The sequence below is a fragment of the Ictidomys tridecemlineatus genome, chromosome 10, assembly GCF_052094955.1.
Source record: "Ictidomys tridecemlineatus isolate mIctTri1 chromosome 10, mIctTri1.hap1, whole genome shotgun sequence".
Lineage (NCBI taxonomy): Eukaryota > Metazoa > Chordata > Mammalia > Rodentia > Sciuridae > Ictidomys > Ictidomys tridecemlineatus.
In genome coordinates, this window is record NC_135486.1 from 4,810,993 (window position 1) to 4,828,276 (window position 17,284).

Genomic DNA, 17,284 nt, shown 5'->3' on the forward strand with positions numbered 1-17,284 from the left:
AGTAATCTTTCTTTCCTTTCACTGGGAAAACGTGCTGGGTACTATGAACTGGGACCTGAGGGAAACCCCTTGATTTAATATTAATAGCAGCTTAATCCAAAAAATACTACTCACTTCATTCATTTCTGCTGCAGCAAATTTTGAGGAAAACTGCATTCCAGGTGAGACATCATCCGTTTCTGTCCTCAGTTCAGGTAAAATAAGAAACGTGGCTGAAGGCTTAATTTCTGGGATCATGTCTGCAAACCAGTCCAACTCAGGGTCTTGTGCTGGCTTCCTTTTCACTTGGATTGTAAACTCTTCTCCTAAGCCAAGTTCTGATGGAAGTTTAAGGGGCCTTTCTTGTGACAGCACTTTTGGTGGCTTGATTTTGTCCGAGTCACTCTGTGCTAAACTGGTCTTTTGGGGTGGGCTTGATTTCAAAGGTGTAGGTTCCTCAGTGAGGGGCAGTGAAGCAGGGATGGGTGTCTGCTCCCCTGAAGTCACAGGTACTGCAGCGGGGATCCCAACTCCCAGGTTTATTCCAGCCCCTCCACTTCTGGGCTCCTCGGCAGCAGCATCACAGGGTTCTGGAGGCCAGATCTGTGTGCCCATGGTTTGGTTCTCAGGCTCCGTAGGCTCATTCCAGTCAGGCCACTCCTCAGACTTCTCAGGGTCTGATGGGAAATTTTCACTGTCTCCTGAAGTACTTTTGACATCTGAGATTCCGTTCATGGGAAATTTAACAGACTGAGAAAACTGATCACCTGTGAGGATATGTACAAGAATTCTCACGAAATGGTAAGAACAGGCAATATGTTGGGGTGTGGGATTAGCATAATACACTATAGCTCTGATCACTTGGACCTATCCATGCATACCAAACCAACAAGAGATCCTGCAGCAAGTAACACCAAAGATGCCATACAAATTACCCACTTCCTGTACAGTACTTACATACTATTAATTCAATGGAAGCATGTCATGTAATAAACTAGACAAGGATGAAATATTCCAAACACACTGCTTGCTTATCGGCATAATTGTCCATAAATAAGTATACAAATACCCTAAGCCAAGTCAAGATGGTAAATACATACACCTTGAACAAAGTGTGCTCAAATAAGTTTGCCTAACATGTTAACTTACAAGTATAGTTAGGGTGCTGAGAAACCGTAGGCAATGTGTCAACTCTGCTACCATTTTCCCAAACATTTTAACCACAGAACCCTTTCTTAGCATGCCCCTTAACATCTCTGGGTACCATCATTCTTGGTACAATTTGGAAGATGCACTGAGGCATCAAATCCCCAAATAAAGCATATGGTGCAAAAAAGAATACAAGTAATGTTGACTCGTTCTTCTTACCAGTAACCAGGAGGCAGCTAGAAACATACCCAAAAGTCTGGGGAGATAACATGAGATGACCACTAACCAAATTTTCACAATTTAAACTTAATTTTTTTACTCTCAAAAAACATTCATCCAAGCAATGGAAACTGTAAATTTAGTATTTCTACCTGTCTGTAAAAGAGTACTGTAGTAATCTTGCTGTATGGACTTCTTGCTGATGATGGGCATGTTGCCAGAAAGGAAGCACTTAGGGAATATGCTAGAAGGTTTCTCCAAGGCTGGCGAGATCTGACTGTGCTGGCTGCAGCCAACATGCAGAGGAGAATCTGAAGGTAAATAAAAACTCAAAAAATGAAAGGGCTAGTAAATTTCTTTTAGATCTATCACATTTGATGAGCAGCAGTTAAAGGAAATAGGTGTATTTAACTAACACAGATGGAAGAGAACACCTTCCAGGACACGATCCTGTCGTGGAACAGATAGCCTAACCCCTATGTGCACTCCACAATGCTGATGGAATAGAAGGGATTCCAGCATTAAACAAATACAACCTTTGGGATACCTAGCAAAAAAGTTACAGCCAATATGAATCTACTGAATACTACAAAAGTATATACTTAAAAATGGTTGAATTTTATGCTCTGAATATTTAACCCCAAACCAAGGGGGTGGAGGTGTTTCAAGAAAATGTCTTTTACAATTTACCAAAATGTTGTGATTGGACGTTGGTCAAAAAGATGGTAGCAAAACTTGGTTCAGTTCTTCCTCTGCCTTGAAGTGAGGGTGGGTGGAAGGGCCTGGGATGAACGACGACTGGCAAGCCCCCAGCTCCTTCACGCCCAGCCTGCAGCCTGCCCTCTGCTGGCACCACTGTCTCCTCTGTGGAAGTTCCTGTTTCCCTTGCCCAGTGTCCTCTGAGCAGGTCCATGGCTTCCTTTTAGAAAGAACGACTAACCTGTCGTCTGACCATGCAGGTACCGTCTAAGAGGTATCCCTAGACCTGTCTCCTCCTCAGCAGCCTCATCACTGCACAGAAGAGCTGCACTTGACTAAGCTGGGCACACGGGCTGCTGCCAGGGCTCACTGGGTCTCATAATGAGGAGCCCAACTCAGTCACCAGGATTACACCTCTCTATCCTCTAGATTCTTATCTGGTACTGCTGTTCTGGTGTTTCATTAAGACTACACAATGCCACTATGTATGGTGTGTCAAAACGCATCCCTGTATAACTACTTAGAACAAATAAAATTTAGAAAGATAAAAAGACTACACAGTAATCTGGATCATGTACCTGAATATTTCAGGAAACAGAATGTCAATAGTAGATAACTCCACCCTGTAAGACAGATGTGAGGAGTGGGCGCTCTCGCATAACCAGTGTGCAAACATGCCCCAAGATATCCCCAAGTCTTATCCTATACCCGCAGCCCCTATGATGTAAAAATGAACCTCTCCTGTTTGATGTAATCTGTTAAAACAATTGGTAACACCACCAACTGAATTCAGTATGTACATTTCACAGCTGACAACGAGGCAAGAGCATCTCTGGCCTTGTCCCTGGCACCCCTTTAACCACAGCAACCCTGGTTTCATCAGCACTAAGAATAACTGAACTCCCCAAACTTCAGAAACCAATGTTGCTTTAAAGATTGGGTTGGTATCAATATTAGACAAAGGCCTACATGAAGCTCTTTGCTGCTAACCATCCCATGCTATCTACTGACAATCAGAATGGAGTTAGATACCAGGAATTTTATATTGTGATCGTGTATGGTGTGTCAAAACGCACTCGACCGTCATGTATAATTAGAATAAAAAATTTAAAAAATATAATAATTAAGACTACATAGTAGCTTGGATCATGTATCTGAATACTTCAGGATACAGAACGTCAACAGCTAGATAATTCCACCCTATTCAAGGTATACAAAGTAACAAGCAATGATGTTGTTGACACCAAGTTCTTTTAAGTATCTAAAAATCAACAGATTTTCACCCAAGAGATGAAAAAAAAATCAAAGGAACTAAAAAGTCTAGTATTAAAGAACTACTTCGATCTTCCTGAAAACTGATGTTGTCCACTAGAATGTAATATGCCTCCACCCCAGGGGTCTCCTGCTAAGACAACATTCTATTGCCGTGACACCCAAACTGCACGAAGACGCACACATCAGGGTGACTACTGTAGCACTCCTTATGGTGATCAAAGACCCAGAAACAGGGCTGGGGCTGGGGCTCAGTGTAGAGCGCTCCCCTCGCACGTGCAAGGCCCTGGGTTTGATCCTCAGCACCACATTAAAAATGAATAAATAAATTAAATAAAGTTAAAAAAAATGAAAAACAAAACAAAAACAGAAATAGATGCGCTATCCATGAGTCAGTAGGTGAGAGAGTGAATTAAATTCAATGAACTATTAGGCCAAGAATCATCCACACGGGTATGTGCTGACCTGGACACGAGTCCCTCCATGAAAGCAGGCTGTGGCCCTATGTGTGGTGCTGTTTCGGTTCCCTCAGACGCCATGTAAATGGATGTGTACAATCCATCTATGTATGCCCCTGTGTAGGCTTCAAAAAAGATAGGAAAAGTAGATACCTCCACCCCTACAAGGACTCAGGAAAGGGAAACAACCTTTTCCTTATACTTCTTTATCATTTAACTGAATGTACCCTCCTGCTTTATTTGTGTAACATTGAAAATCCAATTAAAAAAAAAAAGCTAGACTTTTCAATCATTCTTACCTTGTGGGGAAAGGTCAGCAGTTTTAGTAAAACTTGGGGCAGTACGCTTGAAGATCTTGGTTCTTTCTCCTCCCACAACCACTTCTGGTCCAAGGAGAGAGACTAGCACTGCGAGGCTATGAAGAGTAATTGACACAATGGAATCGCTGGTGTCACGCAGGCCCAGTAACACCTATGAGGCAATGAGGAAAGGAGTGTAGATGACCACAGAATCTGTCTTTCCTCTCTGTAGCCAAGCAACTGGGCTGCACTCAGAATGTGCTTGCTCGGATGAACCAGACATACTTGCACGCCTACAATCCCAGCAACTCAGGAAGCTGAGGCAGGAGGATTGCAAGTTTGAGGCCAGGCTTGGCAACTTAATGAGACCTAAAGGCTTAGTGAGAACCTGTCTCAAAACATCAAAAAAGGAGTGGAAATGTGGCTCAGTGGTTAAGCACCCCTGGCTTCAGTCCCCAGTGCCTCACCTGAAAAACTAAATAAAAATAAAATTAAAAAAAAGTCAAATAACATTAGAAACCAACACAAAATTACTCCATTAAATTGCTACAAAAGCAATTTTAGGTGTTAACTGTTCACCTCTGAACTCAACTCACTGAAGAACCTGACACTCAGGCTGGCCATGTGCTGCCAATCACACTCAGAACCACCCAACTTGGGCACTTCATAGTCCATTCCTGGTCCTTGCCTCTCTTCCCAGCTCTACACATCCAGGGGTGGAACCTTGGACATCTTTGTATGACATTATCTGTATGACACAGATAACACCTGCCCCCAAAATGAGCTAATATTTTTAATATTTATTTTTTAGTTGTAGTTGGACATAATACCTTCATTCATTTTTATGTGTTGCTGAGGACTGAACCTAGGGCCTCGCATGTGCTACGCGAGCACTTTACCACTGAGCCACAACCCTAGCCCCTCTTGCCTGGTAATTTAAGCTGGAATTTGGAGAAACTGGTTACCTCTGTGGTTAAAATGAGGAAAGTAACCTGGAAGTTACGGGACAACCAGACTTGGCCATATGCACCCCAGGACAATGAGAGCTGGTCTTCAGAGCATTTTCAAAAGTGAAAGATGCAAAAGGAAAGAAAGAGTGGGGCCCACACAGCGGGGAGTTCTGTGGCACTGGGTTCCACTTATGTAGCCCAACATCCTTTCACATTTAGTCCTTTCACTAAATTCCTTTTACTTTGGTTGGTTTAACATGGATTTTGGTTACTTGCAATCCAAAGCATCTTAACTAAGACAGTCATGTGCAGATAACAGGAGAGGTTTTGCCCTACAAGAGGAGGACCTGCAAAGCATCTTTGCTGACCAGACACAAGGCAGGTTCGACAGGCCGCCTGAGGGCATCAGCAGTGCTGGGTTCCAGCCCCAAGTCTGCAGCACAGGGGATCACAGGTTTCCAGCAGGACTAGCAAGACTGGGACTAGTGCCGACACACTGGGCACTTCTCCAGGCAGGCCGCAGAGCTGAACTAGAGCCTGTGTCTGAGCATCTGAGCGCAAGACTGGTGCTGGGATCACACAATCACCCAAGCCCCAGACCCATCCTCCCCACACCTCTCCATCCAGTGGGAACCAGAGTCCTGCCCCTCCACCTTCTGTGCCCTCCGTGTCTGCTACCACATTGCCCCCGTCCTGCCCTCTCTCAGATGACTATTCCAACAGCTTCCTAGCTCATCTCCCTTCACGGTCCACTTGCACCTGCTACCAAAGTGAACTCTCCAATGGCATCCCAGCCATTCTCCTGCAGCGGAAGCAGTGTTTCAGACATGAGAGCTTCTGTCGTCTTTTGCTTGCTGAACACCTGCTCACATTCCTACCACAGCCCAATCTAAGGCCTAGGACAAATCTATTCCAGAGCTAGAAATCTTCCAGACACCCTTTAGCTTCCAGCTACCTGCAGGTATGAACACAGGTCTAGGCTGTGGTAACCAAACTCCCCAGCGACCCACACTGAAGGACTTCTGTGACTCACTTTAACCAGGAGGATGTGGCATAAATGACTTCTGTTAGCCAAGAGCAGCCATGAAATAAGTCCCCCTTCCTTACTAGAAGAGCCACGTGGAAATGTCATACAGAGGGACAGGGCCTGTGACTGAGAGTTCGTACACTCAGAGAAAGGTCCAGCTTCCAGAGCCCCTGCTGGCCTAGCCTTCACCCTCCTCTCCCACGTCACAGACCATCCGGAGTGTGTCAGCCTGGGGGGCCCAGATGACTGAAGCCCGTGGCTGACATCATGGGGATCTCTGGAGAGTCCTGTCAACCCAAAGAATCAAGAGGACTGATAAAATGAATTATCGCTTTAAGGTACCATGTTTGGAGGTGCTGTGACACACAGCGACAGACAACTGAAACATCCTTCTTGCTTATCAGATCCTGGAACACGGAGAGTGTTAATCTCAGGAAAATTATTTGAGAGACACCATGGAATTGGTATCTTTAATTTTTTTTTAAGCCTTGTGCTGGGTTGAAGAGCACTCCTATAAATTCATAACTATATAGAATGTGATTTGTAAAGGAAGTTATAGTGGGTCAGGTGTCCTTCTGATAGATTGGTGACCTTTTCAGAAGGCAAATCTGGGACACAGAGCAGCTAGGTGACAACAGGCAGGATGGAGCAATGTGCCCGCAAGCCAACTGCTGAGCACTGCCAGGAGCACCTCAGCGCCCAAGGGGCAGAGGAGGCTCCTCGCCCACAGCCTGCAGAGGCTTGGTCCTGCCGGCAGCCTGGTTTCAGACTCTGGGACGAAGAGCCGGCTGCGCTGCTGTGGCTGTCACCACGCAGGCCGGGTGAGCTGTTACGGCAGCGACAGGGAATTGGTACAAGCCTGGATCCTTGGGTGGGCAGATAATAAGGTTCCCTGGTGGTGATAAGCAGTCTGAAAACCACCGACAGGAATACTCTCATGTTCTCTACACTAATAATAATTATGTTACAATAACTTGTGGACAATCACAGTTTATGTTCCCCAAATAATTCTTGTTCATTTTCTCCAAAAAATAAATTAGCAAACAATTAGTTTCTCGCACATTAAGACCAAGTATGAGCCAGGAGTGGTAGTGCACACAGGTGCACTATGAACACAGGTCTAGGCTGTGGTAACCAAACTCCCCAGCGACCCACACTGAAGGACTTCTGTGACTCACTTTAACCAGGAGGATGTGGCATAAATGACTTCTGTTAGCCAAGAGCAGCCATGAAATAAGTCCCCCTTCCTTACTAGAAGAGCCATGTGGAAATGTCATACAGAAGGACAGGGCCTGTGACCTATAACCCTAGTTACTTGGGAGGATGAGGCAGGAAGAGCACAAGTACAAGGCCAGCCTTGGCAACTTAATGAGTCTGTCTCGGAAAAAAAAAAAAAGGCCCAGGGGTGTAGCTAGTGGTAGCAGTACAGCACCCTGGTTCAATCCCCAGTACAGCCGAACAGATGGGCCAACAGGCCACAGGCTCCAGGGCCTCCTGTGCGAGGGGAAGGGAACGCGGTTTTAATTCAGCCGTCAGCGTTCCAGGAGACCCTCGCACCAAGCTCTGCCTCCAAGGCTTTCTAAGCAGACACCACAAACCCTCTTTTTCCTTCCAGCCCCCAGATGAGCAGCACCCTTGGCCCGCTCCCTCTCATGGCCTGGGGAAGGCTCTGGCCTGGTCTCTGACCTGTGGCAGGACGACTTTCTTGAGCTGCTCCTGAGTGAAGTGCTCCACGTAGGCCTCGATGTGAGACAGCAGCACCAGCCGCACGTGCTCCTCATGAACCTGGAACAGCTGAAGCAGCACGGGAATCACCCGCGCCTGGAACAGGGCTGGCGAGAGCAAGCAAGGCGTGTCTCCCCGTGCATTATCTACCCCCAAAAGTGGAGGTTACAGGTGAGAAAGTAAATGGTTTCAGTGCAAAGTCCTGAACACAGTTCATAAACAGCCCAGAACACAGGTACTAAGTACTCTTCTCAATTCTTAGGCCCCACGCCAAAGAAGGGCTCTTCTATCGACCTAAAACCACTCCAGGTTAAACTGTGGAAATGTTTCTGAAAGAGTGGAGAGCACACTTCACAACACACAGAAAGCCTGTATTTCAACAGGATTCTGAATGAGCAACTTGATAAATTTATGTTCAATCAGTGAGGAATTTCTCATACTAGATCAGATTAGGGACATATCATATCATGGCGATTATATTTGCAAAATTAGAAGCAGTTAAGTGCTGCCAAGAGCTTTGGTCTAGTATGGCAGTGATGAGAACAGTTATCAAACAGGAATGCTGAGGACCATCGGGGGCCTTTCAGTATGCCCATGTCCTGACTCAGTCCGGCCCAGAGCAACAGGCAAACACCTGAGCGTTCAAAAGAAGCAATGAAGTGATTCAGAGGTTCACCCCTCTCTGAGATCCACCAAGTAACAGAATGAAAGAGCTAAGAAGGACAATCCAAGGTTTGAAGGAATGACACTGAATAAGAGATATAAAAAGATAAAACAACTTCCCACCACACTGGGTTTAATATAATTTGTTGAACTGAAATTGTTTAAGAAAATTAATTTTTAAAGCAGATCCTAGTTAAAAAATTCTGTAGTGTAAAATTCACATTGCACTCCTAACCTGAGGTGTTACCCCCTTTAGTTCTATAAAGTTATAACGTTTCAAAGCAATAATTCCATTCCACATTCAGGAAAAAACCTGCAGCCAAGTAGTAAACTGAGCTCAGTGATTTTCAGCCTCCTCACTGAAAATGGAAAATAAACAGTTTGCTCTGGAAAGTCAAGGGTGCAGGCTTAAGTGACTCAGAGCAAACGCGACAGTTCTTTGCAGGTACACACCTTACCTTAGACCTTCCCCAAGGTGTCCCACCTGAGTCCCACGTGTCTACATCTGTAACTACCACCCATCAACCTGACCCTTGGGGAAGGTGCTCCATGTTTATCCTGTGGGCTTTGTATCCATAGAAGCCAACAAATGCTCTCTACTTTTAGAACCAACATTGAACTAAACCATTCAGTAATTTCACTCTGCTCCAAAATGGACCAACAGCCACAAAACTTATTGATCACCAAAACCACGCTGAAAAAGAATTCACCTTTTTTGGGGCCAAGCAGATGAGGAAGAAAACTCTTGACAGCTACCGGCTCTGCAAACACCAACTGATTCAGCAGAAGAGGTACCAACCTCGAAGCTATTAATTCCTCTGACAAGCAGCTGACTCTATCCAGCAGAAATCTGAGGACAAAAAAGCAAAGGAAAGCCTGGGAAATTAATGGCGACACTCTTTAAACTCTCCTGCACAGGTCAGCTCCTCGTGGCCTCCCTCCCACTTCTACCAAAGTGGTGCACTTCCAGAGGTAGCTGGGAAAGGTGAGGGGAGCGGGGCAGTCTCCAGGACCCTAAGACACATGTAGTAAGTGTGACCATGGCCAGCCAGCTGCCACACTATTCACCAAGCTAGGGAGCTCTCGCAACAGATTACCCCTTATAATGAAGTGATAAGTGGCCAAAGTGTCCCCCAGACCCCCTGATAGCCAGAGGCTTCCTAGATACAGATACTTTCTCAGATTTAAAAAATGTAAGATATTCCATTATCTAAAGTTTTCAAAGTAAACAAAAATACAGGCTTTTATTTCTAACCTTGTTGATTAAAACATACATAAAAGCATTCTATTGAGAAATAAGATAGGTAGCAACAGGGATAACATCCCTCCTCATAACCACCCTTAACAGATAACCTTTCCTCCATCTTTTTAGAAGCAAGCCCCCTCATGCGAGTCCCCGGTGTCTACACCTGTAACTTCCACACCATCACCTGACCCTTCAGACCCCCACACCAACACAGACGGCGGGCTGTACCCACCCTCACCCCCACCTCCTCCCAAGGCCACCCCGCCCAGCCTCTGCCCCAGCATCCCCTTCTCACTCTCTTCCATCCCTAGAAAGCCCTTCCTTGACACTGGCTCCTTCAGTGTGACGGCCACCCTTCTCGCTACGTTCCTGGGAGGTCTCACCCAGGGTCCACCTAATGCTCTCACACCTCCATGGACCCAGTGCCCGACGCACACAATACTCAGACTGTGTGTGGACACTCCTGCCATGAACAAGAGCCGCCTCCTGCCTAGCCTGGCCTTGGACTCTGCCCTCCAGCAGGGCAGCTGCCTGCTTCCCACAGGAGTCACCTGGGTCTTGCCCTGGTGCCTGCTTTCCTGCGGCCCCATCTGAACAGCATTCCTGGAGCACCTGCTCCCACCAAGCTCTCCTGCTGTACTCGCCCCCTGTGCAAGCACTAGCAGGCGGGTATCTGTTTCCCTCACCAGGCTGCTCCCCCAGGGCTCGCAGAAAGCCAGGCATGTAGGAAGTGTTCAATAATGTTCTGAAATAAACCAAATGACAGCCTCGCCTTCTCCAGATCTCCTCAAGTGATTACAGGGACTAAATCTAAGTTAGTAAATTTAAGGTCTCAACTTCCTGAACTTACTTGAAGAATTCAGTTTTCTCCTCTTCACTCTTCAATGTTAAGCTTTTCAAGAAATTTACAACTTCTAGAAAATCATTTCTAAATGCCAAAAAGAAAAAATAATGTAGTTCAATATTAGAGTAGGCATGTTAAATATTGAAGCCATAACCAAAGACTGCACCATTTTAAGAACATGAGAGATCTGTAAAGAGGATATAAACGATACAAACGCACATATGCTAACAGGCTTAATGGTCTTAAAAGTCACAATCATCCCCCAAGTTTTTTTCTAACAGGATATTGTTAAATGAAATGTCCTTAAGAAATGACATTATCATTACAAAATATGTGTTGATTCCCAATTCTCCTCTGATGAAGTAAAACCATGAAAGAGGACTGACTGGGAAAAGTGGGATTTCTGTAAAAGTCAGGAAGCTTTTCGTTTTTCTTGCTATAAGTTAGTCTTTTTTTTTTTTTTGGTAAGGCAGGGTCAATTTCTTATGTAGTTTCCAGAGCCCCAAAGCTGTGGACCCTGGGCTCCAAGGAAGTGTTGCTCACATCTGCCCTGTGGACAGTGGCCCAGGGCTTGAGCACAGCAGGCAGAGCAGGCCTGGTGGGCACAACTGCCAGGGGCCTCCAGATCTGGCTTCCTCATACACTTGACTTCAAACAGCCCAGGGTTAAGGCATCACCCCCAGGCAGCTGATAGCCCACATATAACTCCTGATTTCCCCCAAACTGAACTACTAATAGCCCACTATTCACCAAAAGCCTTAGTGATAGCATAAATAACATATATTTTCTACATCATAAGTATTGTACATGGTGAAAACACGTAAGAACGTTGAGATCACCTTTACTATAGTACGCAATTTGGTAGAGATGAACTGCTCATATGGAGGTCAATCTCACAAGTCACTTCAGGCAGGTGAACCTCACTGGCTCACTGCAACAGCACAAGGAGGTGACATGCAGTCGTTGGAGGGACGTATGTCCTGTGGTTGGTTTCATGATTTAACGCTGCATCTTTTTAGCTGCTTACATCTCAACCTCAAGTGGCACCATTATATGGTCTGTGTGGAGGTTTCGACACATTTCAACTCTTATCACAGATTTGTGTGTGCTTCATGGTAGTAAAAGACAACAGATTACCTAAGTGTATTATACTCATTATGACACACCTCTTTCTTGATTTTTTTTCAACATTTCTAGGCTAAAATTCATCTGTAAAGTTTTTTTTCACACTGTCAAAACTTTCTGCCCTGCAAACAGAGAACCCACGTGTAAGGAGATCACAGCCTTGCAAACACACGTGTCCGAGGGCCAACTGTTTTTACTCCAGCTCCTGAGCAGGGCACTCAAATGTCTCAACCAAATCCAAGAACCAGGCCACCCGTCAGGCGGGGCAGGACCCTGCCTCCCGACAGACCTCCCCACTCTGGGCACGGGGCTGGTTTCTTGGCTTTCTTCTCCCTCGCTAACAGGCAATTTTAAATAAAGAACTCATATTACACACAGTGATGGAAGACTCTGTTTAATGTGAAGGGTTTTTAACAGGATATTGTTAATCACACAGTGATGGGAGACTCTGTTTATTGTGAAGGGTTATTCTTTGTAAGGACTTTAATATCAAAGGAAATAAAGAATTCCTAATAATCATTAAATACTAATAATAATCATTAAATAATAATCATGGAAATACTGTGGCTAAAAGACTCATAAAGGTGAATATATACCTCTTGTATTTCTCAATTTAAAAAAATGAAAAAAAAAAAACAACAACTCAATGGTAAAGGTTTTGAACAGTGTCTCTGAAACAGGACAAAGAATCCCAATAACCACACATACACTTGTTTACTAGTGTTCTACTCCCTAGTACTACCTAGGGTAACTCTCCCCCTCCCCTTGCATCTCCCCACCTCCCTAACTGCAAACACAAAAGATACTTAAGTCTCAAAACCAACAAAGTTAGCTTTGCTAATAAAAGCTATGAGCATGGAACTAACTTGGTAAGTTCTGCAGTCTTGGAAATAAAAAATGAAGGACATACAATTAAAACAAACCTTGAAGAGAAGTTCAAAAACACCTCTGAATCCAGAAAACGATTAAGTTACATTGTACTGCTCCCTCTAAACGAACTTGCTTGTTCTTCCACACATATTACTGAAGAGAGAAATCTCCTGCCTAAAGAAAAATGAACTCACACGCCTCCCAATAAGAAAAATTCAAAATAACCGATTCTCATCAGTCATGCGATGGCAGCAGAACAGGGAGGCCAGTCTGTTAACTGCTTCAGTCGGCTTGGAGCTGGGAGCCGCCGGACCCAGGCCGGCTTCTTCATGACCAAGCCTGAGGAAGCGGGAGGACTTCCGAACCCCAACCTCCGTGGCAACCAAGAATTTCTAAACTTCCCGTCTTTGATGGGAACCTGACGGATCCAACGTCTCCCTCTTTTCTCCCGTGAACACCAGTCAGCCTCCTGATAATCAGCAGCACCAGGGACTGCTTCCTCTGGTCCTCCCGGCCCCCAGCCACGGCAGCAGTGGAACACGCCGAGGCCCTCACCTGAAGAAGTCGTGGGTCAGTAAGGTGCAGAGCGCCGGCCGGCACTGAGGGATGGGATGCAGCACAGTTGAGAGCAAGGTCTGCTGGAAGCTGGAGAGCACGTCCGCTGAAACTGAAATCCAGAGCGACAGTTAGTCCAGCTTTCGCCCTCCTCAGGGCCTCTACGGCTGCAGACTGGTGAGACCAAAGCCACCTGTAAAAGCCCAGACAAACAGAGCCCGGCTGTCGCTGAACCGCTTCCTGCTCGCTTCAAGCCCAGGTCGTGGCACGTGGAGAGCCAGCCTGCCAACACAGCCAAGCCAGGCCAAGTGCCTCCCCTCCCAAGCCTCCCATTTCCTGGCTGTTCCACTCAGGTCCAGGAAGTGAGTAAGTAGCAGGTGGGAGGGGGCTTTCTCAACCAGGGTTCCTCATCCACAGGACACAACTATCTGAATGACTATTTTCAATTCTTCCAACGATGGCACACAACTGTCCCCATGCTAGGGGCATGGGAGAGTAGTTAGTTCCCTGAACACAGTGGATGCCTTGTTGTTCAAGTATTCAGACGAGGACGATTTAGAGCTAAGAGGTGACATCCAAAGCCTAGCAGAAGAAGTGACATCAGCACTGCAGAAGGCTTGGCAAGTGACACCGAGGCCAGTAAGGGGCCCCGCATGGCATGCACCTCTGTAAACTCGCTGGAGAGTGACGCAGGCCGCCGAGCATGCCGTGAGAGAATGGAGACAGACAACAGAAAACCAAGCCTTTAATAGCCTGGGCCTCAGGAGGCCATCAAAGGAAAGAGCAGTGGGCAAATTACAGCAAGAAAAAATAAACCAAAAAATTCTTGAAAGACCAAAAAATGTTAAGCCTGACAAGAAAATATTTTTGAGTCTTACTCTATTATTCAGACTACTATATCTTAATCATTATGGCATTTATTTACTTATTGGCTGGCTCACTAAGGAACAGTCTTTAGACCATAAAATATTATTATCAATAAGGTTATCACAGGAGACTGAAAGGTATAGTTCAAAGTGCTTCCTACTTAAAATTCTTTTCACTATTGATACTAATGAAATGCAAAGCTTGTTTCCTTATTGCTGTTGATACTTGCTCTAAACAAATTACATGGTAAGCAACAGGTCCCTTACTATGATCAAAGACTGAAGTCCCTTGAGTTCTACGCTGGGCAGGCCTGCATTACTTTCTTACTTAGTCAGTGGACGCAGTATTCACTCCAACTCACCCTGTCCACGTAAGACTGTGAGCAAGCCTTCCACCAGTGTTCCAAACGAGTAGGCATCCCGGGCATGTCCGTGGGACTCCGGGAGAGAGCTGAACTCTGGAGACTAGAAGCAATAAATACTTTTAAAACTAGAGCATTATAAACAATTCCTAACTCTCTCCCATGTTTGCATTTATTAGACTCAAATCTAACTTCACAGTACCACACACTCAGTTATAGCTTTCAAAACTATTAGTATACCATATAAAAAATGTTGATCATCTGTAGCAATCAGGGAAATGCAATCAAAACTACACTGACATTTTATCTCACTCCAGAAGTCATCAAGAATACCAACAATAAACTAGGCACAGGGGCACACACCTATAATCCCAGCAAGGGGAGGGTGCAGGGGGTACTGAGGAGTGAAACTGATCAAGTAATGTGGTCATGTAGGTGTGAATATGCCACAATGAAACACGCCATTCTGTGTAAGTGAGATATACCAATAAAAAAAAGCAGGACTTAATACTGGAAAAAAAATTTTAAAAATGATTAGCAAATGAAATTTATCAAAGATTTTTAAAATATGAAATAGGATCAAAAAGAAAATAAAAAGATCACAACATAATACATGTTTGTGGCTTTCAAAAACATATTTAAAAGTCAATCTTACAATACAGTGTGCAGACATAACACAGTATGCATATAAACACACACATAATGAAAACGAGTTTCACAAAACAATACTAAGATGCCTAGTAATGATTTCTTTCACTCTATTTTCTAATTTTTTCAAAATACTGTCCAAGACACCCTTAAACTATCTTAAAACCCACAAATCACCAGTTTGAAAAACACCAGTGTATGCCATGAATAAACCTGATTTAAGTCTAAGGTCCATATTAAGTTTATACTTGGTTTGTATTTCCTATAAAGCACACTAAACATGTCTTTAGGGATTAATGTCATTTATAGTGGTTATAAGAACAAACTTACAGAGGGCATCTGCTTTTGAATTTATCTGTGAATAGAATCTTTCTTCACCAGAAACAGGGTATTAATAACCACTCTGTACACATCCTGGAATCCCAAGCAAGGGCCAGCGAGACAGACGGAGGCAAAGACAGGGGTGATGCAAAGGAAAGGGCTAGCCTGACCTCACGGCTTATGTCAAGTACAAAACCAGTGTGCTTTGGATGTGACATCCCCTGTTCACCCTGGGGGCACTCCATCTCTAAACAATAGCACAGGACCTATACAGCCAAAAACTGTAAGCTGGCTCCCTGGCTGTGGTAGTAAGATTAATCCTAGAAGCTCAAGGCTAGAGGAATCACGAGGCATCCATAATTTAATAAAGGCCTGGGAGAAGTTTCCCGCTCAGCTGCACAAGTGGGCCTTCATCACGTCCGACGCATATCATCTTACCATCTCTTCAGGAGGGATAGACGCTGGGTCTCTGACTGCCTGAATACTCCTCAGAAACTAGACAGAAAAATAAATCAAGAAAAGCAGTTCTTACGCATTTGGCAAAGCAACCTTTTAAACCTATTAATAAAAGCCATGAGCAATAGAAACAGCAGCAATGAAACCTTTCCATCAATGTCACATATCCAATATGCAAATTTAAAATCTTCCTGATTAAAAAATGTAAACCAGTACTTGGCACGGAGCAATTCTTAGTGAACATAAAAGTCAGTCCTCTTTCCCTGCCTTCCAGCTGGTTCACACACACCCCATGCTGCTGAGAGGCATCTGTGCATCTGATTTCCTTATACAGAAATTAGAAATACTTCTTTCTCTTCCCGCATAGACATTAAGAAGTAAAAGGCTCTTCAGCTGTTGGTGACAGTGTGCACCTGTAGGCCCACTACTCAGGAAGCTGGGAAGAGCACTGCCTGAGTCCATAAGTTTGAGGCCAGACTGGGTAACACAGTAAGACCCCATTTAAAAAAAAAAAAAAAAAGGCACAGGATACATCGCTTATCAATCTTGTCTTTTTCACTAAATCAGGTGGAAGTCTTGTTGCAGATGAAACTTTATAAGCTATGGAAACAAAACTAACATCTATAGAATGAGCATATTTATTCACCTAATCAAAGAAGGGCTTTTATCCAATAAACATCATCTAAGGCACTAGGAATACAAAGGACAGCCACAAATTCCCTGCCCCCAACCCCATGCTCACAGCCTAGAAGGTACATCAGGGATTTCAGTAAGTGAAGCACAGGATTTTTGTAGGGTAGGACAACGCCCGGAGGAAGGATTCACAGAGAGGAGACTCAAGCGAGATCTTGGATGAGCTGGCACTTTTCAGGGAGTTCAGGGGAAGAAAGGCAGCCTGGTAACAGAATGGCAGAACAAGCAAGAAGAGAGTGAGGCGAACAGCCAGTGCAGCAGCCCGGCTTCGTGACAGAGTGCGAGCAGAGCAGGAGCACTCCAAGTGCTGCTTGGAGCTGAGGCGGGCTGGGAAGACCGTGGAGGGCCTGTGCACCACCCCAAGAAGCTCCTTCTGTGGGACGAACCCACAGGACCGTGTGCTGCCTGCCATGCTAACTACAGGAGGGAGACTTTAGAGAAGGCAGCCATCACCAAGAGGGATGACTCAGGTAGTACTGCATTTGACTGATCAAGAGTCCAGGAAGGTGCCCACCAGACAGCTGAGCACCAGACAGCACGCAGGAAAACGCTGAAAGCTAGACTGAGCCACCATGTCAGTAGGGGGATTGGGATGGGAGTGGTTTTCACTTTTTATAGACAGAGTAAGTCCATCAGAAACATGCAAATGGTGAAAAGAAGAAGTAAAACAGAAAAACAGTCCAGTTCTAAAAAGAACCGCAGGTGGATCTGTCCGATAAAACCACAGGCTATACCCCAGGAGCAGCAGCCCAGCCGCCAGGAGTGAAGATGCACAAGTCCCAACTCTAGTCGCTGGACACAGCATATGTTCAAGGAGCACCCCTGAATGCCTAACTCGAGACAGGCACTCGGCCAGGT

At 45.1% G+C, this 17,284-nt stretch overlaps 1 protein-coding gene across 9 annotated transcripts in view; it reads right to left on the bottom strand.

Annotated features, from left to right (window-relative positions):
- Positions 1-17,284, bottom strand: part of Scyl3 (SCY1 like pseudokinase 3) — a 32,505-nt gene that overhangs the window by 1,040 nt on the left and 14,181 nt on the right. For 5 of the 9 annotated variants that reach the window (XM_040277980.2, XM_040277973.2, XM_078022287.1 and 2 more), the window contains 10 exons: positions 15,716-15,772; positions 14,309-14,411; positions 13,081-13,192; positions 10,537-10,614; positions 9,151-9,290; positions 7,739-7,923; positions 4,076-4,247; positions 2,625-2,669; positions 1,500-1,658; positions 115-746 (listed from right to left, as the gene is read on the bottom strand). In XM_040277980.2, coding sequence (XP_040133914.2) covers positions 115-746; positions 1,500-1,658; positions 2,625-2,669; positions 4,076-4,247; positions 7,739-7,923; positions 9,151-9,290; positions 10,537-10,614; positions 13,081-13,192; positions 14,309-14,411; positions 15,716-15,772 — 1,683 coding nt within the window. The remainder of the gene's footprint in view (positions 1-114; positions 747-1,499; positions 1,659-2,624; positions 2,670-4,075; positions 4,248-7,738; positions 7,924-9,150; positions 9,291-10,536; positions 10,615-13,080; positions 13,193-14,308; positions 14,412-15,715; positions 15,773-17,284) is intronic. The other 4 variants (XM_040277978.2, XM_040277979.2, XM_005319825.5 and 1 more) reach the window with 4 other exon arrangements.